This window comes from Myotis davidii, unplaced genomic scaffold (assembly GCF_000327345.1).
Source record: "Myotis davidii unplaced genomic scaffold, ASM32734v1 scaffold68, whole genome shotgun sequence".
NCBI lineage: Eukaryota > Metazoa > Chordata > Mammalia > Chiroptera > Vespertilionidae > Myotis > Myotis davidii.
In genome coordinates, this window is record NW_006300376.1 from 2,570,104 (window position 1) to 2,595,878 (window position 25,775).

The 25,775-nt window shown below is 42.3% G+C and overlaps 2 protein-coding genes across 2 annotated transcripts in view; one reads left to right on the forward strand and one right to left on the reverse strand.

The window, feature by feature from the left end:
* RTN4IP1 (reticulon 4 interacting protein 1) overlaps positions 1-2,891 on the forward strand; it is a 53,250-nt gene extending 50,359 nt beyond the window's left edge. The window contains exon 10 of the mRNA XM_015572732.1: positions 2,656-2,891. The gene's annotated coding sequence lies outside the window, so the exon portion shown is untranslated. The remainder of the gene's footprint in view (positions 1-2,655) is intronic.
* The window catches only part of AIM1 (absent in melanoma 1), a 48,786-nt gene that overhangs the window by 5,779 nt on the left and 17,232 nt on the right, over positions 1-25,775 (reverse strand). Inside the window, 12 exon segments of the mRNA XM_006777212.2 lie at positions 1,457-1,615; positions 2,021-2,144; positions 3,382-3,521; positions 5,908-6,037; positions 7,568-7,680; positions 8,664-8,696; positions 8,895-9,021; positions 13,347-13,492; positions 13,586-13,712; positions 14,906-15,063; positions 15,992-16,027; positions 19,169-19,295. Coding sequence (XP_006777275.2) covers positions 1,457-1,615; positions 2,021-2,144; positions 3,382-3,521; positions 5,908-6,037; positions 7,568-7,680; positions 8,664-8,696; positions 8,895-9,021; positions 13,347-13,492; positions 13,586-13,712; positions 14,906-15,063; positions 15,992-16,027; positions 19,169-19,295 — 1,420 coding nt within the window.

Sequence of the window (25,775 nt, forward strand, 5' to 3'; positions counted from 1 at the left end):
CTTGTCTTTTCTTAATGAGAAATGTCAAATTTTCTAAAAAGGCATGCTATCCAACCATAAAAAGAAGAAAATACCAACACAGTAAAGGGTATTTTCATGCAGGAATTATATGGGTCCTTCTCTGAAGTGTATCTACTCTCAATATGTAAACAGTGTATGGTAGTCACATATTCACATAACATTAACACAGATCGCTGAAGAAAATGTTCATGGAGAGAATTGGAAAGTACTATTCTACTTGAGATAAAAGGACTGATGATCTAGGCTACTTTATTTCTCACTGACCTACTCAATTCAAAGTTGTTAAATAACATCACTAAAATATCTGTTAGAAATAATTGATGAAAGGCTCCAATTTCTTGAATTGTTTAAGATAATTCAAAGGCAGAAATTGGCTTTTTGTGCTTCTCTGTTACAGCTCTTGCTATTCCTTCTGTGCAAGTCTAAACAGCCCTTATGCTTACTGGAAGGATGCCTCTCCCTCAGGCCCCACAGACCTAATGAACACACCTTCCACAGGCTGTGTGCCTTCTGCTGACTCATGGGGCACCACAGTTAGAAAAAAATCGGAAGCAAACAGCCAAGCCCATAAAATCAGGAAGTTAAAAAGAATATCTGCAACAGAAGCATGAGCTCCTCTTATAAACTCTTACTCACTGCAGCCTGTAATCATGTGTTATAGAGGAGTGATAGGAGGGAGGTGGGGCATTTTCCATTCTCAAGGTGTGCCAATGTGGAAATGGTATGCAAGCTGGTACTTCTTCACCCTTAATTCTAGTCTGAGATCCTCCAAAAAGGAAGCAAATCAAGACTAATTTGTTGATAATGCTGGGGCTTATAGCTAATTTCTATACCTAGTAGAAATTCCTGTATAATTAAACCCTAATAGCAAATCGACTGAACAGCAGAATGACCGGTCACTATGAAGCACACTGACCAACAGGGGGCAGACATTCTACAGAAGCTGCCCCCTGGTGGTCAGTGCATTCCCACAGAGGGAGCCCCGCTCAGCCAGAAGCCTGGCTCATGGCTGGCAAGTGCAGTGGCAGTGGTGGGAGCCTCTCCTGCCTTTGCGGCAGCACTAAGGACCCTCAGGGGATGTTTGCCTGCCTGCTTAGAAAATAAGGTAGTCTCCCCCCTCCCATCAGGCAGACATCCCCTGAGGGGTCCCAGACTGTGAGAGGGTGCAGGCTGGGCTGAGGGACTCCCCCCCCAGTGCATGAATGTCATGCACCGGGCCTCTAGTTACTATATAAAAATCAAGTATAGATATCAGTGCTCTATCTTGGATCAGAGTTAGACTTACTCCCATTTTACGTTCGTAGACTGGTTCTATAAGAGCTAAGAAATATTTTCATGGAAAACCTAATTTATTTCTGAAAGTGGTCCAGGAATCCTGAAATAGCATTAATTTGAAAGATGCCATCACAGACCTTTGTCTTATCCTAAAGCTCACCCTGCATTTGATGCATCCTTCTTGATAAATCCAGATCTGATCGTCAGCACCGACGTCCTCCATGACCTGTATTCTGAGAAGCTTCAGGTCCTCTAAGTTCCCGTTGGTTGACATGAATAACCCTGTTGCCTTGTTTCGAAGTCTGAAATAAATACGTTTCTAGAAGACAAAACCCCAGCAATGATCACAAGTAAGTTGTACTATTAGAAGTTCTGAACAAGCATCAACAGCAGGGGCCGAATTCAAGGTGAGGTTGTATTAGGGACAATTTCTATGCCCAAGAGCCCCAGAGGCTTTAGGATTTTTTCGCTGAGAAGATTTTGGTGAAATGTCAAAGTGCCTGGGGCAGGGAGCCTGCCTGTGGGAACCCAGAGCTTGGAGTTTGGAACACACCACGTTTTGATGTCAGGCATGAGAGCATTTCTGAAAGCAGTCAGGAACAGCCCAAATTCAGAAGTTCATGGTGGTGAAGGGCGTGGCAAATTTCAAACTGAAAATGTTAAATTACATTTACCAAAAAAATTCAGAGAAGAGTCTATTCAAACGTGGAGAAAAAGAAACTACCTGATTAAAAGGCCGTAGAGAACCTATTTGGCGACAGCCACTGAATTCATACCAATTAGGTACTTCTGCTGGTGACAGTAGGAATTGCCGACCCCTGTAATTGCCATATTCATAAGTAACCCATCTGGAAAAAAAGTAGATAACCACAAGTAAGAAGCAATATCCATTTGACAATGAGCCCTAATTATATTTTAGGACATTTCAATTTTTAGACTGAGCTTTATACTTAAAATATACATTGGCAGGAGACGGGGGGACTACCTTATTTTCTAAAACACTTCAAGCACCCTTTTCTCAACAAATAGCAAATTCTTGGTACATATTTATGCTAACAAGAACCATTCTTGAAGAGAAATGAGTAAGGTTTTTTCTTAGCTCTCTATTTCTTTGCAATGAAATAGAGATTATAGTCTTAGTGGGACAGCCCAGTATTCCTGTGAGCTTTTTATAAAACATTTCCAGTTGTAATAATGGATCTTTTATTTAAATAGCACTATTTGTAAAGTTGTTCTTGTGTGGCATATGATAAATACTAAAGGGCTATTTAAGTAAAAGTAAATAACTCAAATTTTTGTTTAAAACGAGAGGAATCTTCTTCAGTCCAGAAAACTGCTAACAATACTCTGGTCTCCTAGGGATGCCGGTGCCCACACCTGAAGACATGTGGACTCCTGCACGCAGTGGCATGTGAGCGGCCCACAGCCTTCCTCTGGCCCATGTGTTACCAAGGAAGACTGTCCTCGACTTTCCATCCTGGAACTCTAAAGCACCCCATGGATTGTTTTTAACAGCTACAGCCCCTCCAGTACCTGACGCATACAAGGGGACTATACCTATTTTTGAGTGAAACAAAAATACTTTCTTAAAAACACTTATTACATTGATAGTTCTTATTTTTACATCTTACTTAATTTCACAATTATTCAAAGTTGAGAAAAATCTTCCCATATTGACCTTTAAGCGTGCATAGCATCTGTTAGTCACTCCTAGTTAAAGGAAAACCCCAGCCCTAACTCCAAAATCAAAGGACTTGGTCTTTCGAAGGGAAAAAAAATGAGCTCTCTCATACTTGCTAAAAAGTGCTCAGTAAACTTACTGCGCACTGTTTTGCAAAGATTCCCCTAGAAACATTGAGGTGTTGAAGACCAAGTCCTTACCTTAAGTAAATAAAAGCCTGGAGGAATTGATCAGAGAGGCCTCACGCATGGCTCTTCCCAGAGCGAAAAGGTACATAATCATTGACCCTTACAGAAAATAGGGGGTTTATGTCACTTTGCTTAAGGTAATGTAGGAGAAAAAGAAATATGATCAAACTTAATCTTTAAATCATCTCTTACTGAATGAACAAGTAGGTAACTCACATGCCACCGATCACCTGAACTGAGCGTATCTGCGTGTTGAATCCCAGGGATCGGAGATTGACTGCTTCTGCGTTAAGCTCAATCTTTTTCCCTCTGAAGTCTTCTCTTTCAAAAAGAATAATTGTTGGCTCAGAAAATTCCTGTTTAGGAACAAAAATAATGTTACTCATCTTCAGTGGTAACTTGAACTTACTTGAAAATTATCTTGTTTCAAGGACAGAGCACGAGATCGTGGCCTGTCATAAGCTCCCTTTCCCAGGAAGTTGGGGTGTTTGTACACTCCAGAGCCAGAGAGGAAGGAAGGGGGGACAGGAAGTTTTCCTACTGCATAGAAAGGCAGGTGAATGTAAACAGTGCTATGAAGGGTGGGGGTATCCCAGGCACAAAGGAATGGGTAAATGAGTCTGAAATAGCAACACAGCTAATGAATTTATTTTCAGTCCTGCTATTTTCTATTAGGATAAGGAGGGGCTAGGACTGGAAAGCTATGGACGTAAATGGCGAGGGTCGGAGGCCTCTTGCAGTCTTCAGGGTCTAGTGGAATTGCTAGTCAGGAACCCCCTTGAATGCATTTTCAACTGTCTTTTTTTGTTGTTTTAATTGTCAACACACAGTGATTCTGTGCACGCATGTTCCCAAACTTTCCTGTCGGAATATTGTTAGGAGGAGAGAAAACTACCGGATGGAAGCTCTATGTTCAAACTCATTTTCAAATTATAGACCCTTATGACCCTAGACCAGGGGTGGGCAAACTTTTTGACTCGAGGGCCACAATGGGTTCTTAAACTGGAGCGGAGGGCTGGAACAAAAGCATGGATGGAGTGTTTGTGTGAACTAATATGGGCTGCCCTAGACTAAGCTCTAATGATGATAATCCTAAAATCATAAATGATCATCAGAAATTCTCTACCTGCTTCAAGTTTTGTGGCAAGGGTGTGGGACTTGCTTCATTTATGTGAATGTGCCCTGACACATAGATTCTGTTGACCAATAAAGAGCACATTAATGTTCAGAGGTAGTTTGTGTGGCATCTGTGAGCTAATGCATGGTACCACATCATCCCATGTTCCATTGCTACCATTTTCACATCGTGAGAAAGGTCAACACTTTAGTTGAACGAGCAGGAAAGGATGAGATAAAGCCAACTCCTGCCTAAAATCAACTACTTGTTTAAAGCTTCTTAGGAGAGACCAGCTACCAAAAACTAAAATATTTCCAAAACTACACACTCAGACTAACCTCTGAACATTATCTTGGAGTTTTCCATTGAATATTGCTTTGACTACATTAAAATGAAAGATTTCTGTTCAAAGGGGCACTATAATCTGGATTAGGACACACATAATAAATCGAGAGGAGTCATTTGATTGCAAATCTCTAAAAGAGAGTAATAAATTTTAAAACTGTAAGGAAGTTTTGCAAATCAATAACAACAGGATATACAGAAAACTATAAAAAAGCTGAGCAAAGGACATAATAGGCAATTCACTGAACAAAAAACCCAACTGATTAATAAGTATATGAGATACCAACGTCTCTAATAGTAAAACGCAAATTAACAATGAGAGAATACGTTCTACCCAGTTCCTTCCAAAGTTAGAAAGTCAGAATACTCAGTAATGGCAACCATGTGGAAAACAAACCCACACGCACTGCCAGCAAGAGTCTGAAGTGGTAGAACTGGACTTGGTGAAGCTGCATATTCATGTACACAATCCCAGCAAATGCACTCTACTATACACGCCCAAGAGATCCCCACAGGCCTAGGGGAGGCACAGATGAGAATTAAATAGTAAAACACTGATGGGATACTTGCATCAGTTATGTATGAGATGTGCATAGAGCATAATGAACAGCTCTTTAAAATGTTAATATAAGTATTGTTATGTTTATAATGCAGTAAGAACTATAGTGTAATACTGTATATAAGTCAAAAGCCTATATATAGCCCTGGCTGGTGTGGCTCTGTTGGTTGAGCATGGTCCCATGCACCTAGAGGTAGCCGGTTCAATTACTGGTCAGGGCACATGCCCACAGGGGGTATGCAGGAGGCAGCCGATCAATATTTCTCTCATCAATGTTTCTCTCTTCCGCTCTCTTCCTCTCTCTAAAATCAATAGAAACATTAAGAAGCCTAGATACAGATTTTCTGTAAACATGTTTTATAAGAATATCCAAGTTATATTCCCTCACACATTCCATGGGTGTCTATAAAAGGGAGAGGAATCAGGTATAAAATGGGAAAGAAAAAACAGGAGAGCAGCCTTGAACTAGTAACTCATGATGGTTGTGTACCACGACTGAGTCAGTACTTCACCTTAAGTCTAAGAAAACAACGAACAAAAACAATTTATATGTTAAACATCTAAAAGGAGATTTAAAAGTTACAGGATAGAAATTTCTACTGCAACTGTTTTTTCGGCCTCCAACTTCAAGCCTGGAGTAGGCCTACCTGCTGGTTTCTGCTCTGGCCATCAGCTATGTGAACCATACATCGTAACGAGACATCCACACGGACATACTTACAACATCTATAAAACGAAGAGACTTCACACTTGCTCCCGGCAGGCATCCCATTGCAGAGAGACACGGGTAGTGGCCTTCTTCCAGCACGTACTGGTTACCAGAGAAGTTTTCTCCATCGTACGCAACCCAGCTACATAGGAAAAACCACACACACACGATGGGAGTATTCTTATTCCAGAAATCTGATTTTAGAGGCAGCCTACTATCAAATAAATAATGCTTGTGGCTAACAGTGTTCTTCAAAAATATCTAGACGTATTTTCTGCATTCAATCTTGTGACAAATATTTATAATAAGTCAGTTGTTAGCTTTGCATTGGGAAATAAAATCTCTCCATGAAATGATTCATGTTTTTCTTCCCCCACTTGCCAGCATTCCTTGCTCCTCTCCTGGGTGCCACCTTCTCCCAGCCAGTGAGGTGTTGTCAGCCCTGGAGTCCTCTCAATAATCCTTCAACCTTCACAGCCAGTCAGCTGCCTGGATCTGCTTGATTTCCTCCCAAAATTTCTCTCATATTCCTTTTTCCTTATTTCCAACACCTTAGCACTGGGCTAGGAGTCAAAATACCATTGTGACTTACCCAAGTCACTTAGCCCCTCGGGCCTCAGCATTATTGATAAATGGTGATTTATCAGCTTGCCTAGAAGAGTGGCATTTCTTTGTTTTGTTTTTTAGTCCAACAAATGCTTATTGAGGACTAATTGTGTGTCAGATACTTTTCCATTGCTGGGGATAGAACAGAGGCCAAATCAAAGTCCCTGCTATCTTGAAGTTTACATTCCAGTGAGCTGAGAAAGATGATAAATGAACAAAATAATCCTATGTCTGCAGGTAATAAATGAAGTGGGTGATAAAGAGGAACCAGGACAGGGGGAGGGATGTGCTGATTGGCAGTGAATTTTATTGTAAATCTGCATTTGAATGCAAAGTCTGTGCTCTTTCCACTCTGCCATGCTAATGTTATGACGGTGCTGTTTAGACCATAAAGAACTATATAAGGAAAGGCACTATTCCTATTATCATTAGACAGAAGTCCTCATCACCCTAGCACAGGTTGCCCTGACCTTGGGCTCTCCCCTCTCTAAAGCTTTCGAACCAGTTTTCAGCATGGCACTTTGAGCTCATTGCCTTTCCTATCATGTTTCCCATGGCATTTATCTAAGCTCATATGCCCAGGGGGCGCCTTCCCGACTCAATCCTACCCTCCAGACTTGCTTCTCCTCCCCAGTGCAAAGCCCTCCCAGCTAGAGAGGGTGTGTGCTCCCTGGTCAGCATTCACACCAACTCCACTGCAGCCATGCACTCGCCTATCGTGCAGAATGCCTATCCTCCTACCCACCTGAAAAAAATCTACCTTGGGAGGTGCCTTAGAGATTATTCAGAGTCCCTTTATGGATGATGGGATAGGCCTAGAAAGTAGAGGACCTGGTCCAAACCTCATGAGATGATGATCTTTAACCTTCCCAACCCACACTGATCTCCAGGTCCTCTGTGTCCAGCACTCATGCTCTGCAAAGTATACGTTAGTACTTCCAGGGTCTTGTACTATTGGGCGGTTTCATCTCGTACCAAGCATCTAAAGGTGGCACTAAATACTGCTGATGTGTGCATTCTATGTTCCCCGGGTGATAAGGCTCTGCCAGTCCACTGTTTTGCTTACCTGCCTCCTAAAACTCTGCAAGACTTGGTAGAAAATGAATCATCAACTTGACTTGTTGTTTCTTCAAAGCATCGACTGTGACCTTGAAACTGTGGTTCCGAAAACAAGTGAATCTTGGAAAAAGTAAATGGAAATACATAAAATCATTTTGCAGACACATTAACCCAATCAGCCTTTGAAATGATGACCCAACCACAACCTGTTAGTTTGTTACAGTAAACTGACATGAATTTTATAAATCCTTTAATTTTCTACTTCTACACTAATATCGTTAGAAATACTTGGGCTGTACAACTCACGACTGTTTAATTCAGAGACATCAAAGGACAATCCAACAATAGAGGCAGCTTTCTATAGCACACCCTGTCCTAACAAGCCGGGAGGCATTTTAAAGCTTTATTGCGGCTAAAAGTAATTGTTCATCAGTTCTAACATTAACAGGAAACTGTATTTTAGAAACACTATAGTTTTCCTCCCTCTCAATGGAAGATACTTGCTGACTTATTAGAATCTTGTGTATGCCAGTAAAGGAGGCTACGGTGGTGTTTGTGCCTCTGTAATTAAGGCTGTCTGAACACTGTTTATTAAAAAGCCCAAATAACAAGTGCAATGGCTCCAGTGAGAGACCATGTTCAAGAGACCATATAAAATGTTTGTCTAATGCAGACACAGCAAATATGAAAACTCATACTGTTTATCACAATAACTATATGTATTGTTTGAAATATTTTAGTATATTCATATAAATTCTTATTCAATATAATGATATAAAAATTTAGGGGGGCTGGAGGAAGGGTGGAGAGGGTCAGTGGGGAAAAAAGGGGACATCTGTCATACTTTCAACAATAAAGATAAATTTTTTAAAAAGTAAATGAAATTTAACATTACATAATGAGACCATTTTATAAGTATATAGATATGTGTCAATGCTATAAAGCATTGAAAATTTAAATCTAATTTAAAAATAGTTATACTTTCAGGCACAAAAATGGTTAAAACTAACAAAATGTCCCAAATGTCTGGGGTTTTACATGTATGTTCAGCTTTTCAATGGATGGCTCCTAATTATAAAGATAGGATTTTTTTTTTAAGTTACCTGATTTCGTCTCCTTGGCCCACTGAAAGAATCCTAAAGTGTTTTAAAGGGAAGAGAGAAGGAAATAAGTAGAGCAGACACCTTAAAATGCATTTTTATTTCAAATTAGCAATTACTATTAAAAACTACCGGCATTGCTTCTATAGTGTTAAGTATATATGAATCAGAAGCACACATTAAGGAAATGCAAATTTCAGTTAAGTGTTCTCATACAAAAATATAACTTCTTACCAGACATATGGGTTGAACAGAAGAGATCTTACAATTTTTCCCTCCCCAGTCCTCAAAACTGGTGTAAAAGCCTTTATCCAGTATATATTGTTCTCCTGTGAAGTCAGGATTTTCATAGGCTACCCACCTAAAGAGACAAAAACACTGGTTAGTCAGTTCATAGTTTACATATATAACAAAACTGTCACACACCTCTGAGTAACTGTATCATACAGAAACTTACATTTGTTTCACCAATCAGCAACCTTAATAATGTTCCTGATTCGCTATTAATCTTTTAAGAGCAGATAGATTTGTCTGGATTAGAAATCAAAGTGGCAAGTGAATGAGTATCTTTGACCCTTTTGGGTGTTTTCAAACTTACCCAAGCCTCTGCCTTGAAAATGTGCCAGTGGGGATATATCTGTATTTCTAATTCTATCCTAAGGAAACAATTTAGACTTTGAAGAAGTAGCTGTCAAAGTTCTGTTAGTAGGCAAATACTTCTTTTTGTTATCAACATTAAATTTTCTTTCCAGAAGTATACTGGCTGGGGGGAAAATAGGTCTACAGTTGTCAGTACACGAAACATAGTTTATTCTTGTATTATTATTTATTAACTAGAGGCCTGTTGCACAAAAAGATTCGTGCAATAGGCTTTCCCTTCCCCTGGCTGCCGACACCGGTTTTCCTCCGGCACCCGGGACCCAGGCCTTCGCTCCAGTTGGAGCCGCCTTCAAGGCTTCACTGCTCCGGCCAGAGCTGCCTTCAAGCCTTCACTGCCCCACCCGGCCGCCCCAGGTCGGGTCACACACAGGATGCCCGCTGCCTGGGGGTTGCAGATAGGCCCAGATGGCGGCAGGACAGGTGGGATGGTGCTGTCCCACCCCACCACCCCGGGTGGCAAATAGCAGGCCCAGATGGGGGTGGGGCAGGCGGGATTACACCCGGGACCCAGCTTCCCTCGCAGCCCTGGCTTCGTGCAGAAGGAAATCCAATCTAATTAGCATATTATGCTTTTATTATTATATATTATTATAGATTGTATTATTTTTCATACAAACAACTATAAACCCACTGGTATTACAGGAAGCTATGTCTCTACACTACAAACCACAATGGGGGAAAAAGTTGACAGAAGAAATAAACACCAAAAAAACCAACTAAGTAACAAAAATTTTGTCTTAAACCAGATTTCCAACATGACACAACTATGTAATAAGCAAAATTGATCAAATGCTCAGAAATACTAAAGAAAAATCCCTCTGAAATGTTTTCCTTTATCTTTTAAGTGATCTATACTCGGAGAGGGAAATCAACAAAACTAACTTCTTGGATGCTATTTCCTACCCAAAGATAAAGCCTTTTGAGAGGAAGAAAGTTTTTCAATTCTGTTACATTCAAATATCTTCCCCCAGTTAATTCATTGCCCTCCTGATCCTCTCGCAGCTTAAAGGATTAATACCTATATGCCTGTGTACATACTAAGAACTTTCCAGAATGCTTTCACATCTAATTCATTTATTAAAAGTTAATTCACTTATTCACTCAACATTAGCCACTTACCATATGCCAGGAACTAGATTGGCATGAGGTGTGCAAAGCTAACAGATGAATAACAAGCATCTCATGGTATTATATGTCGGTGTTTGTTCTGAATGGAATTATTTGTTGGTGTTTGTTCTGAATGGGAAGTGACTTGTGCAAGGTGACACCATCACTTAGTGGCCAGGGATGATCGGACCCATGATTGAGTCTCCTGAAGCTCACCAGGTTCTCTTCGCTTCCTGACCCCAACTGCCACTTGTCCTATAAAGTTTCTGATTTCAGGCCACACACTTCGTACTTAAAACAGATTCCGAATGTGCTATGTAAAGGGCCCGACTTCAACAAAAACTCACAGAGCAAGACTCTCAAAAAAGTTTTTTTTCTGACTTTGAGTTCCATACTAGAAAATAAAGAACCAAACTAAAATGCTTATTTACCAATAAGAATAAAGTCATTATGATAACTTTTCTTTTTTTTAAGTTATATATATACACACACACACACACACACACACACACATATATTTTATTGATTTTTTTTTTTTACAGAGAGGAAGGGAGAGGGATAGAGAGAAACATTGATGGGAGAGAAACATCGATCAGCTGCCTCCTGCACACTCCCTACTGGGGATGTGCCCGCAACCAAGGTACATGCCCTTGACCAGAATTGAACCTGGGACCCTTCAGTCCGCAGGCTGACGCTCTATCCACTGAGCCAAACTAGTTAGGCCGATAACTTTTCTTTAAAACCATTAAACGCGAATAGGTTCCTCTTCCTCCCTCAGATCTTGGCACAGCTCCACCTTCCCACCCCACGAGCCCCAACTCAGTGCTAGCGCCTCTAAAGTCATCCCTGAGTTCACACTGGAAATTAATCCTTCTGATGTGGATTCTCAAAGCACTTAATCCCCATGTCTTTTGTAGCAATAATTATGTTTTATATAAATACTGTAACTTCTTTGAGGACATAATATAATGCTGTGCACATAATAGACCTCAATAAATATTTGTCAAATGACCAATGAAATATGAGGAAGCAGCTGGCCCTTCCCAGAGCCACTCAATTTGAAAGGAAGTGGTGTGGGTACGCATGCCTCCCTTCAATACTAAACCTCAACTGCTACACCCAGAACAAGAGCCTACGCCAGGAAATGCTACTAGAAGTGACTAAAAATAGAAACACATAAAAGCAACATTTCATAAAGAAAAGTGATTTCAAATAAACAAGGGCTGGGTTAAAAAAAGACTGGCAGGGGTACAGAAATTCTTATCTGTGCCAACGGCAGAATCTACGCAAATGCCCCAGGGAAATTCTGCTCAGCCTGGCCGGGCTTCCGCTTCTAGGCTGCATGACTGGGCTCTGACTAATTGAACCAACACACCTGCTGAGTATCAAAATGTACAACTGCCACCTAGACCCGGCCACTATATTTTCCTTCTAAATACTTAACTTCAAAGGCAGTCTTTAAATATCGCCACAGCAGTATTTCAGATGACTTCTGCCATACCATTCCTTTTATCTATGGCAGATTCTAAAATGTTAGGGTTCCAGAACAGGACCCAGTAGAACGTATTTCCTGTTAAGAGTGGCAGACCCAGAAGCCTCTGGTGTCATTCTGCCAAGATAGAGCCACAAGCAACAGCCTACACAAGAATTTGGTGGACATGACTCACAGGGACAGCACACCACACTGAGACACACCCCAGATATCCAGGGATCTTGTGGAAGGCCCCATGAAATGCAATGGAGTTGAGGTTAGAATGATTCAAATGGCCTATGTTACTATTCATGACATAAAAAACCTGACATCAAGCACTTTCAGCAGAACCAATGTCAAATGATTTCATATAACCATGCAAGAATACTCTCACTCGTAACAAATTATAACTGACATCAGCCTGGTTCATAAGAATAATGGTAGAATTCCTTTTAACAGACACTCCCCTCCCCACCCCACCCCCAATCCAGTATCTGTGCCCATTCTCTCTGATGTTTGGGAACTGTTCACACCAATCATATCTAAGTGGTTCCTAGGGGACTGGAACTACATCTCAGCTCCAAAGATGGGCACATAACACAGCCACAGCCATCTCCCTGGCTACAGTGACTGACTTAGGCAGGTTCACAGGACTCAAGCCCACAGAATCAAAGTCACACCTGGAACTTCAGTGGGAAAGAGAAGCTCTTTTCACTGGATAGTGAGACGGAAGAACAAAAGCTAGAGGGCTCTGCCCTGGGCCACTAGAGGGAAGGGCCTGCCTAAGGTGAAGCCAATGTAGAGAAGATTCCAAGAGAGAGAGACCACGTCGTCCTGATGAAGGTGTCTGAGCCCCTGCGTCCAGCCATGACCGAAGCAAACCTTCAGCAGGGCATTTCAGGTATGTAGGCCAGTGAGCTCCATTCCCATCACTTACACCAACCCAGGTTGGCTTGCAGTCACTTGCATCCCGAAGTGTCTTGACTAATCATCTTTCAATAAAAACTTAGTTTGGCATTATTAAAGTATTCAATTGCTAACTCCAGGGACATTGAAACAATTAGTTTTATGTCAAAATAATGGGGTAGGTGTGGGGCCACAGGAAATGGAATGGAACTCTGTCCCAACCTCAGGTCTCTCATGTTAAATCACTGTTATTATTTGATTCCCATCATAAGAAATTCATGAGATGTCTCCACGCAGAATGACAGGGGAAGAGGACCTGTGGATTTCTATCATAAACCCCAAAGCCTACTCCAATATTCTATTACACATGAAAAAATGAAATGAGAAAGGTTTTAAAAAGCAATTATGAAAATATAGTGGCAGTAGGTATTAAAGGACTGATTTAATATTTAGTTTAATTCTCGGTGTCAGAGAAGGTATAAATTTAACACAAACCAAGGTGAAACCCATGTTTAAAATCCGGGTTGGGCTATTTCACTTACACTCCACTCAGTACATTAATAGACTGTGTCTTCACTCCATATCCGGTCTCCATTAAATTAGCAACAATTCCCAATACATCAATACTGGAACCTTTGGATCCAAAGTTTTTTTCACTGTACATTATCATGTGAGCATTTGAAAAATCCTATTGAGAAAAAAAATCAAAATTCAAAGGTTAGCCATTTGGTGTATTATCCTAAAACACCAAGTATTAGCCATTAACTTTTCTTTGACTTACACCTAATATAGGTCGTAAAGACTGAAGTTCTCCATCGTAACCTCCCCAATCTTTCCAGTCCTTGTATTCTCCTTCTTCAAGCAAGTACTGATGACCTGTAAATCCAGACTTTTCATAAGCAACCCAACTGCAACAGAAAAAAAAAAATGAAGGAGTAGAAATTCTCAGGAGTGTTAAAATGTTTCCATTGTATATATCAGTTTCATTGACAAATACAAATCATTATAAAGCTACAAATGGCCCTAGCCCAGCCGTGGGCAAACTACGGCCCGCGGGCCAGATCCTGCCTGTTTGAAATGAATAAAACTAAAAAAGAAAAAGACCGTACCCTTTTATGTAATGATGTTTACTTTGAATTTATATTAGTTCACACAAACACTCCATCCATGCTTTTGTTCCTGCCGTCTGGTCCAGTTTAAGAACCCATTATGGCCCTCGAGTCAAAAAGTCTGCCCACCCCTGCCCTAGCCGGTTTGGCTCTGTGGATAGAGCATCAGCCCATGGACTGAAGGTCCTGGGTTGATTCTGGTCAAGGGCACGTATCTGGTTTGCAGGTTTGATCCCTGGCCCTGGTGGGGTGGGTGAAGGAGGCAACCAATCAATGTGTTTCTCTCATATGGATGTTTCTCTGTGTCCCTCCCTCTCCCTTCCACTGTCTAAAAATGGAAAAATATCCTTGCACAAGGATTAACAACAAAATAAATAAAGCCACAGATGGGCTCAGTCACTATGATTATGCGAATTCTTCTCTAAAATTTGTGACTAACAGAATGGCCCTAAGAAAACAATCTGAGAAACATACATCAATGTTCTGTAAAGGAGGAGATAGGGGTGTGCACGTGTGCGTGCGTGTGTGTGTGTGTGTGTGTGTGTGTGTTTGACAAGAGCTGACTCAAAAGGACATCAGCAAATAAAACTGGATAAACTTTCTCCAAATAGCAATTAAAATATTATGTTTTTGGCTATTTACCAGACCACATGCAGTGTACTTCCAAGGAAATATATAAGATCTAGAAAGTACAAAATATGATCATAAAAATGAAAAGCAAACCAACAGTTCCACAGTTTGGAGCATGACATTAATAAACGAGATGGCAGATCTGGCCAATCTCGATAGGCCAATCTGCCAGCCTGGCGCAGCTGACTGGCCCCAAAGAGCCCTTCCAACTGCTGCTCTCAAGTCCAGGCCACAACTGGCTGAGGAGAACACGCTTGAAACTCTCTACCACACCATCTGGAATATTTTTTGGGGCAGGGGCGTGCATGTTATCACTTGATTAAAGAAGAAAAAGGAATCCTCACGGTTGTGCCTCTACTTACATGCCCCTGAGAACTTTCATGGACCCCACCGACGTCAGCGGCAAACTGGCATCTCCATCGGTTTCCTCTGCTTCGCCTCCTTCCGTGATAAAATTATACATTTCTGTTTCCAGTTCCATCCGTTGTCCCTCAAAGAAAGGCTTTTCATAAATAACTACCTGTAACAGAAATGAGAAAAACCAGTAATTTGTAAGACGTTAACTATCTCAACGGCTAAATGCTAAATCAGTCATTTAACAACATTAAGTCCTGGAACACAAATTAAAATTTCTCAGGATATTTTTAAAAATTAATTAAATAACAGTATCTTATAATTTTAAAAATCAGAATTTTTTTTCCAGTCGGGGTATAGCCCAAAGCTAAGGTTCAAAAGACAGTTTATAAATAATTGGGTCTTGTTTCAATGTCTAGAACTGATATTTAGAATTTCGCTTAGGGCAAACTAAAGAACCAGAAGGTTCTAAGTTGTTTTTAAAATGAAACAAACTAGCTCTGGCCGGTGTGGCTCAGTTGGTTGGGTGTTATCCTGTGCACCGAAAGGTTGCTGGTTTGATTCCTGGTCAGGGCACATGCCTGGCTTGTGGGCTGGAACCCCGATGGGAGGTGTGTGTGTATATACAGGAGGCAATTGATCAATATCTCTCTCTCTCTCTCTCTCTCTCTCTCTCTCTCTCTCTCTCTCTCTCTCTCTCTCTCTGAAAGTCGATAAATATTATAAAAACGAAACAAACTAGAAATCAAACTATGTCATAGATGTGGGAAGCAGAAAGAGCCTTTTGGAGTTGGGAGAACTTGGCTTGAAAGCTTTTTCCTAACTAACTGGCAAGCAGCCACAGGCCCTACAATTAGTAAATACAACTACAAAATATCAATGTGATACAACCATGAACCTGTGAGCCATGGAAGCACGTGCTGCTGGTGACAGCTAGAGCCGCCAGCAGCATCTCCCAGCCTGAAGACGGCACGCGGAAGTTGGGATAACTTCCTTTGGCTGCAATTATGCTTCATGCAGGCTGAACTGTAAAATCACACACGTATTCTCTTCAGAGAGACAGAGTGGAAGTAAAATTTAAAATATAGTTTTACCTTCGGATCTACAGGGAATTCAACTTTACGACCACCCTGAAAAGAAAATAACACGGTGAGGGAAATGGTTTTTCAGTGATACATTATCCTTTTATATTACACATGTCAGTTTACACCATCAAACCTCACAGCGCGGGAACGTTCCAGTTTGGTTAAATTTATGTGGAGACAGTTCTAAAATTCCCAACAACGCAGATGAAGACATGAGGAAGCTGGTCTGGGGCAGAGGCTCACAGACTGGCCTGTAAGCTGCATCGACATGTTAGCTGTGTTTTTTGACCCAGTAACTTTTAGTTGTTTTCTTTTTAACTCAGTAAATTTCTTAAAAAAAAAAAAAAATGCAGCCTAGCCAGTGTGGTTCAGTGGTTGAGCATCATCGACCTATAAACCAGAAGGTTTGATTCCCTATCAGGGCACATGCCCAGGTTGCAGGCTCGATCCCCAGTGGAGGGTATGCAGGAGGCAACGGACCAGTGATTCTCTATCATCACTGATGTTTCTATCTCTCTCTCCCTTTCTCCCTCTGAAATCATTTTTTTTTAAATGCATATTTCTCACTTTGCTTAAGAAACAATTCTAAGATCTGACATTTCTGGACCCAAATTCTCACAGGCAACAAACTTCACCTCCCGAACTTACTAACCCTACGCTGTGCTCATCCTCCAGCCGGGACTCAGGCTCCGGTCTGCCTCTCTCCACCTTCCCTCGGTCCAGTCCCAGCCAGCCTCACTCCTGTCTATTTGCTGCCCTGCTCCCAGAGGCATTTGATTTTGCAACCCATGGCTTACAAAACTGTTGAAGTTCATACAAGCTCACAATATGATCTGGAGGACGCTTGAAATAATTAAACTGTCAGGTAAAATGTAAAACACACCAAAGGATGGGCCTATGGGGGTTGTTATACTTTTATAATTAAAAACTTCTTAAATTCTCTAAAATTCACTAAAACAAACCATAGAAAAGGGATGATACAGGAATATTAAATAGGGTCAAGTTAACATCAGCAGTGGGAAAGTCAGAAGGATTTTTTCACCAATACATATTTAACAGCTTTAAATAAATAAATAAAAAGCACAGCCTATGATGCTCAAATGTACCAAATGACCTGTAATTATAAAGGAGTGTGCTTGATTTTGTCATCAGACTACAGCTTATACAACCAAGTGCCCTTTTCTAAAGTAATCCAATTTGAATGCCCGCAATTTCACAGTTTTGTAAATTACCACTAAAAACTGCCTTTTAAATTAGGGTCAATTCTCTGGTACATTCACACAACTAACAGAAGTTTGTTCTTTGAGAGTAGATTTAGTTTTAGAAAAAAAGCCCCAAATCATTTACAATAAAACCAGCAGACACACAGGTACATAACCACAAGCTCTGGCAGGTGGGGTGAGACTAAGATAAAAAGTTGTCTTCCTGAAGTTCTCATGTATTTCAAACTGAGTCAGAAGACAGCCGCAGAGTGGAATTCCAAAACCACGTCTGTAAGGAGAGCCTCCCTGGTGCCCGGCAGGTTCAGGGAGTACGCACCACACGGTGCACACACTGCTCAGCACCGGGACAGGACAGCTGCAGCCTGGATCCTGCCAAGGCTTAGAGTTCAGCACAGGAACCAGACAACAGGGCACAGCACGGGGGGCGGGGGTGGGGGGGTGTGTACAGGGGGATGCCCTGGGAGGAGAGTGGGCAGAGCAAGCACAGGCCCCTCTACAGCTAATACTTGGGGAGACAACATTCATTTAGACATCTGGCTCCAGTGCCCCCAAAGCTGCTGCCCAGCCCAGCCTCCTATCACTCTACCACGCCCAGCCCCGGCCCAGCTCCTGCAGGCCTTCTCTGACATCGCCATCCAAAACCAGCCATCTGAGACCCAGCTCAATATCACCAACAAGTTGGAGTTTATCTGTCCTTCCTCCTGTTTTTCCAGAAAGGTTCAATTGTGTCCATTTTCTTTCCTTCCTAAGCCTGCCCTGTGCGGAGGCCCGTGCACACACCTGGGCTCTGCAGGGCTGAGGATGCCTGAGGGCAGAGGACCAGGGCGGGGCCACATTTTTTCACCTAAAGCATCTAGCATGTTATCCTGCTGCAGGCAGTTAGACATGAGCAGAGCAGGGACCATGGGCCAGCACAGAAGGTCACCAGGGTGGAAAGCCCGTGGTGCCTAGCAAAGGACAATCAATGGCAGGGTGGGACCTCACCCCCAGGGTGACCTTTCCTCCCCTAGCATATCATTAGTCATGAGGTTTGCACCCCGTGACCTCTCCTCCCTGGAGACAGCATCTATGTCTCAGTTGTATTTCAGCTCTAGGCCCAGGTAAACAACAAAACCAGCCATGGCTGACGTCAGGACCAGCTGCACTGAAAAAAGACGCCCTGCTCTCCTGCAGGCCAATAATCAGTGGAGACCACAACCCTGAATGGATGCACCCGGGAGGCTACTGAACATTCCATTAAGGTCATTCCCTAGGACAGCGGTTCTCAACCTGCGGGTCACGACTCCTTTGGCAGTCAAATGACCCTTTCACAGGGGTCGCCTAAGACCATCCTGCATATCAGATATTTACATTACGATTCATAACAGTAGCAACATTACAGTTATGAAGTAGCAACGGAAATAATTTTATGGTTGGGTCACAACATGAGGAACTGTATTTAAAGGGCCAGAAGGTTGAGAACCACTGCACTAGGACGTTCCCTAAAGTCTTCACCCTCAAAACCCTTGGGGTGCAGGACCTAGTGCACGCTTCTTCAGGAGCACACCTGTGCCTTTCCCTTCCCTTTCCACTTTCCTCTTCCTCCCACCCCTCCCAGGCACAGCACCATTAGCTTCCTCACTCCCAAGCTCCAGAGCCCTTCCGTCACCTCCATAACTTGTTTCCTAAGCCCAATTTTTCTGGGAATTACTTCTTCTACCCCTGCGATTTACCAAGTAAATGTCCTCGTACAATTTGGGAACCAGCGCCTCACCCTCCTCAAGTACCGAGGTTGCTGAACCCTATTTTGATCTGACCCACCGGTCAGGCAACTGGTGCCATTCCCGCCGCCTACAACAATCCTTTCTGTTATTTCTATTTTGTTAGTCTGCTTTACTGCTTCCAAGTCACATCCTGTGAATCAATGGTGTCAGGCTGGCAAAGAACCACCCCCTCCAAGCACACTGTTACATTTCGCGTTTACCATTTTCAGAGGCCGCATGGATCCAATGTAGGCCACTTCTGTGTTCCAGAAGGACAAGTCAGGGTATTCCCCGGGCTCCAGGATAAACGGGACACCCAGAAATCCCGGTTCTTCATAAATCAGCCATCTAAGTAGCACCGAGGAAAGACAGAAACAGACAATGCGTCATCTATTTCAGTACACAGAGCCCCCTGACGAGCAAAGACAAGGACCAAAGCGGATGTGGGTGCATCTGCATGACGAACAGTGGTGCTCAGAGCAACGTAAGACTCAAGGAATAAACCGTTCTACCGCCTCTTCTTAAGAATCTGCTTGTCTCCTTGGCTGGTTTTGTCCACTTAATTTATATTATGAACGGGTTTAAAGTGAAACCATCTCTATTACTTCCAAGTGTTAAAAGTACACGTGATCCCTAGGCAGCGTGGTCAGACCATGTTGCTCAAGGGTCAGCTGCAGTTCTCTTGTTGCTTGGCCTGTATTTACAGAGGGACACCCTGACTAGGAAACCTCAATCTGTGTTTTAAAAGGCAACATCTCATTTGTAACCAAATAACAGGATGTTCCACTTACTGGTCAGTCACAGTGTCAAAGACTAATAACAGCTAACCTCCACCTACAGCTCATAAGGAATGCCACCCAGAACTTCATCTAACCCTCAGCAATGCTATGAGGAAGGAGCCGTACTGTCCCCATCTTACAGACGAGGTGAAGTACGCTGCCCGGCCACACAGCTGCAAATACCAAGCAGGGCTGATCCCCACTGATCCAGACCCAGGCTCCTAATCATTTTCTTATGGCAGTTTTTTCATTCCAGGGCGTGGGTGTAACTGACTCTCCACAATGACTCAGGATCCCCACTAGGAGCATGACAATGCACAGTGCTGGCCTGGGGGTTGGGGGGAGGGAGGTGCAGGGGGAGCTTTCTGAGTTCTTGGATTTTTATGGCTTTTCAAAACCACACCCTTTTATTAGGCTTATCAGCTGTCACTTCTCCTTCATCAGGGAACCAGCCGCCTCACCCTCCCCTAATGGGCTAGAAACCGGGAAACCAGAAACTCATGCCTGGTAGGACCGCCCCTAAAGACAGTGCAAAGTCTTACCAACTTCCTGGAGGGTTCTTGGAAGGTGAGGCAGCTGGAGAAGTGAGTTCTATGTAAGACAGGTGTTATATGCTCTCTTCATAAACAAATATGGAATTCTTGGTGATCACTTCTCTCCAGCTCTTTGTCAGCCTTGCCAGCGTCCTAGCGGGGACACTCCACCATGTTCCCAGAAAACCACACCAAAAAGGGGGTGGCTGCCTGTGAAACCTCTTACCAGCACATGCATCTGAGTCTCCCTTTGCTTTTCTCATGTTCCCAATTTTGGCCCAAGGGCACATTTTTTTGGGTGACAGTTATTGTTTAAAATTCCCCTGGATAAATCAGTAACTTTTTTAGACTCATTAATTATACAAGGATTTACAATCAAAATCCTACTGAAGACTAGCCAACACACACACACACACACACACACACACACACACACACGGAGAGGCTGTGTGTGGTGTGTATGTAGGGATTAAAATGAATCTAGTGTTAGAAGCCAGGATAATAGTTACAGCGAGAGCAAAGGGCAATGAGCCGTAGGCGTGTGGGGGAGCTTCTGAGACACTGGTTATATTCTATTTCCTGATCTGGTTATACTTTGAAAATTCACTCAGCGTATACACTGATGATTTGTCATGCACCTTTTGGTACAAATGTTATATATACATCAATTAAAAATTTAAGGAAAAAAAGAGGTTTATCTTTTAAACACCACTGCCATGCCCCTACACCACAAGAAAACAGAAGCTAAAAGACTGAGGTCCTTTACCCCTCCTTAACATTTGACGCATGACAGTGAAGGGTGCATTACATGTTTTCAGAACTCAGTGCTCTCACGAGCACACACACATTTCATGCCCTAAGTAAATAATGGCAATTTACCATAAATTGTGCTGTTAGGCTAACCAGCCAAGGGCCTCCGAGTCTGACTCCTCCCAAGTGAATGGGCAAAATTGTTCATAAACACAATGAATGGCTCAAATAACTCTGAGACTTTGAAATGATGCTGACCCAGTTCATTAAGTCTTTCCTTTCATAGTCTGAGTTCTGAGGGGATTTATTCATCTGATACCAACCATTTCACTTTCCTGGAAACATGTGACTTAGTCACCTGACATTTATAGAAGCAAGTCATCTGGGGTGAAGGGGGATTTGCTAAAACTCTAAACACAAACCGACACCCTGGAAAGGCTGCTGCTCTGGGCGACTTCCCGGTGAGTGAGTCCGAGGACCTGGGGAGCTCAGGCAGACATTTCTGGACGCTGATGGACTTTGGAATCTGAAATCTCATTTACACAGTGTGATTCATTTTTCCTTAGTTCTATTCTAACAAGATAGTGATTCATTTTTCGTAAATTCTATGCCAACAAGTTACATTATTCACCAGGCCATCAGGAGAGGGGGAAACTGTCTTCAGGCAGTTATTTCAGTCTCTTATGTCCCATGTACTTAGGTAATGAGCTTTTGCCTGAATTAGGAGTAAACAGCACAACTCTCAAGTATGGGCTTCTTTAAAAAAAAACACTAACAAATATACGTACACAAATACTGTTGAAGTAATAACAATGCCCATCTATTCCATTATTTTTAAATAACCTTGTGTCATTACTCTTTTTGGAAACACCCTTCACGTCACATGAAAATAACCAAAACTGTCTTATCTTGTTCACTTGCACTTAAATCAGAAACAGTATTTCCAGCTGGATCCCAATCTTATTCTCCACACATGGCTACACACGAGTGCTGGCTATGTACAGAAACCAACTGGATATTCAGAAGATTACATGTGAATATGCCAACTTTCAGGTTATTCAAGAGTTTGAGCTATGACTCTCAAAGGGGGAAATGTGCCTTTACAATGGAGAGGCGAGGGAGGCACTATTTTTACCAAGCAATTCAGCTTGGTGTGGTTAACGGCAAGCGAGTCAGCACGCGCCACCTTTGTGCACGACACAAGTACGTGGCGATACTTTTCCTAAGCCGTTCAACCTGCATGTGATCATACCTCTAGACCTAACCCCTGATATACAGAAAATTCAGGAAACAGAGAACAAGTTAATTGGTATTACGAGGAAATAGAGATGAAACTAGAGGTGATGTGGAACCTATGACACGCGTGTCAGAGGTGACACGCAAACTCATTTTTTTGGTTGATTTTTCTTTGTTAAATGGCATTTAAATATATAAAATAAATGTCAAAAATATAAGTCTTTGTTTTACTATGGTTGCAAATATCAAAAAAAATTTCTATATGTGACACGGCACCAGAGTTAAGTTAGGGTTTTTCAAAATGCTGACACGCCGAGCTCAAAAGGCTCGCCATCACTGATCTAGAGTGTGGTATAGTCTCTAAGAGAGCTGACCTAAATGCTTCAAAAGTCAGTGGCATGGAAGTCCTGGCCAGCATTGCTAAGTGGTTAGAGCACCAGCCCTCGAAACAAAGGGTCATGGGTTTGATTCCTGGTCAAGGGCACATACTTGGGTTGTAGGCTCAATCCCCAGCGGCCTGGTAGGTCATAAAGCATGTAGGAGGCAACCAATCAATGTGTCTCTCTCTCCCCCTCCCCACCTTCCTCCCTTCACTCTCTCTAAATATCAATGGAAAAAATATCCTCGGGTGAGGATTAACAAAACAAAACAAAACAAAACAAAACAAAACAAAACAAAAGCAGTGCCATGGGAAACAAAGATGGGAGTACTTAAGAGATTAAAAGGGACTTAAAAGAGACTGACAACCAAGTATATTTATATGAACTTTGATTGGATCGTGATGATTTTTTAAAAATCCATAAAAGACATTTCTGAGACAATTGGGAAAATTTGCTTATGGGATTAGACATTATCATGGATGTATTGCTAATTTTTTTAGATGTGATCCTGATAGTTAGGCAGGAGAATGTCCTTGTAAAGAGATGCAGGGTGAAGTACAGTGAATGTTATATAGTAATAAGAAAAAAATAAAATACAGATATACTCACTGACATAGGTAATCTTAGAAACAATGTAGAGAGAAAGGAACAAGCCACAGGGAACTTTGATAATAATTTTATGAAGCGCAAAAGCAAGCACAACTAAAATATTGTAGGTACAGAGACTATAGGGCTACCCTATAAAACAAGGGTATAAGAAAAAAAAATTCCAGAGAGCTTATGTGTGTGGAGAGGGGCCAGGAGGATGGGGCAGGGTGGGCTGTGCAGGGTGCTGCACAGTTTCAGTAACGGTGAGGGAGGGCCTACGCTGGGTGGTGGGCACACAGTGGTTTGTTTTATTACTAGACTTCATAATTCACATACATACATGCTTCTGTATTATCAATTATTTCATAATAAAACTGACCAAAAATATTTGGCTATTAAAAATGTCCCTTGATTTCAGAACCCCTGCATTCTCGTAACGCTGAGTAAATGACCGAGCCTGTCTTCCTTAGCTAAATGATGGTGTTAGAACAGATGGTCTTTATGCTTCCTCTGAAGTCTACCCTCACCTCTGGGATGATGGCTACTGGCATTAGTGAGCTATTAAAATGAAGGTTTAAAAACAGATTACACGCAACAGAATATGAAAGGAAAAATGTATCTAGAGATCACTCATTTTCCCAAATAAAAATATGACAAGTAATACCCTTGTTTTGTGTATGTGTATCCAGAATAAACAGGCCTGGAATGACTCTCCTACAGACATTTTTAAAAGTTCCTTACACAGCAAAGATCTTTCTTATACCAGTTCAGGGGACTGGAGCACCAACAGAAGCAAAATGAGCTCAGCTACCTATTACCAGTGAATTCTCCAAGCCTCTCAGGACTGGTCTTGCTGATGTGTAAAAGCGCTAATGACCTGGCCCCACTGCTGACCTATCAAGTTCAATGTGCCCAAACTTTGAACTGACATCCAAGACAGCTTTCTGTTCCCCTGGAGGCAACAGAAATGAACAGCCAGAGAAAAGCTGTCCGTGCCACGCAAGCCCGTCAGACCCTGAAAGCTGTGACAGGCTCTAACTACCACCCACGAGACAAGTCAACTTATTCTAAAGTGCAGCTCATTAGGCTTCCCCATAGCCCAAGCCTGAGTCATGAGATGAAAATATGATGGCAGATGCCTATTTCATTCCTCTCTAAGGAAAGTGATATTCTCGACATTCTTACTTTAGGTCTCACTGATGTGAAAAAATTAAAGGCACCCGGAGATGAAGACTTTTTATCTTTTTTTTTTCCTTTTGTTTAGATCCCTCCTTCTCTTCCCAATCACTAAATATAGAAGTGGCCAAGGCTCAGATGGCTTTTCTGTTCTTTACACTCCCTCCCTCTGAGGTCTCCTCAGCGCATGGTGTGCATGCCTTCACGCCTGAGGACTCTAAACTTACATCTCCAGCCTCCCTCCAGGACTCCAGCCTCAGAAACCTGGCCTCCTGCCTGGCATGTCCAACTTCACATCTCCAACACTGAACTCCGGCACTGCCCCTCCTAGCCTCTCCTCCAAGTCTTCTCCAATCTTTATTGATATTTGATTGCTGGGCTATTATTGATGTATAGAACAAACAATAACACTTGGGTTAGTTCAGGGGAGGCTCTTTCAAACTTTAACAAAAGGAACAAATTTAATGAACTAAAAAGGTGACCCCCTTGAATAAATGATGTGACTTATGCTCCTGTTTCAAGATTACGACAAATGCTGGGGTCCCAAACCCTGGATGTTTCTCAGCCCCTCGCACCTCACAATCTGTCAGCAGATGTTGTCAGTTCCACCTTCAAAATGTATCCAGAATCTGTTCATTTCTCACCTGCACTGCTGCGCCATCCAAGCCACCAAAGCCTTTTGCCCATATAACTGCAACTGCCTCCTAACTTGTTTCTTTGCTTCTGCCCTCGCCTCATTACAGTGTATTTTCTATACAGCAGTCAGTGACCTTTTTAAAACACAGGTTAGGCCAAACTCCATCAGTGATTACCCACATCCCTTCAAGTCATCTAAAATCCATCCCAACGCCTAAAAGGCCTGACATGACGTGATGCCTCACCCCCTGGGCGTCCTGGCTCACTTTAGTCTGCCACATGTGCCTCCTGGCTGTTCCCTGAGCATGCCCAGCAGGGCTTTGCAAAGACTGTGCTTCCTGCCCAGGCCACTCCCCCACCCCTCCTCCCTCAGATAGCCCCAGGGCCGACTCCCTGGCTTCCTCCAGGTGTCTGCTTGGCTAGTTAGACCTTTCCTGACCACTTTAGCAGCATCACCACTGTCCCTCTCTGTAACTTACGTTCCTGTAGTAGTTACCATCTGACACATTACACATGCATTGTCTTACGCAGACCCCATTAATAACAATTTTTGCACATTCTCTGAATACATGAGTATATAAATTACATATTACCACTGAACATATCATGAATTTATTAGAAAACAGACACAAAAATGAAATCTTAAACAGAGATTTTAAATAAAATATAAAGAAACTTTAGTATTTGGGGCCGGGCTTTTTTCTGCGTCTCAATGGCTGCGTTTCACGTGCCCTAGGCTGTGCACTCCAC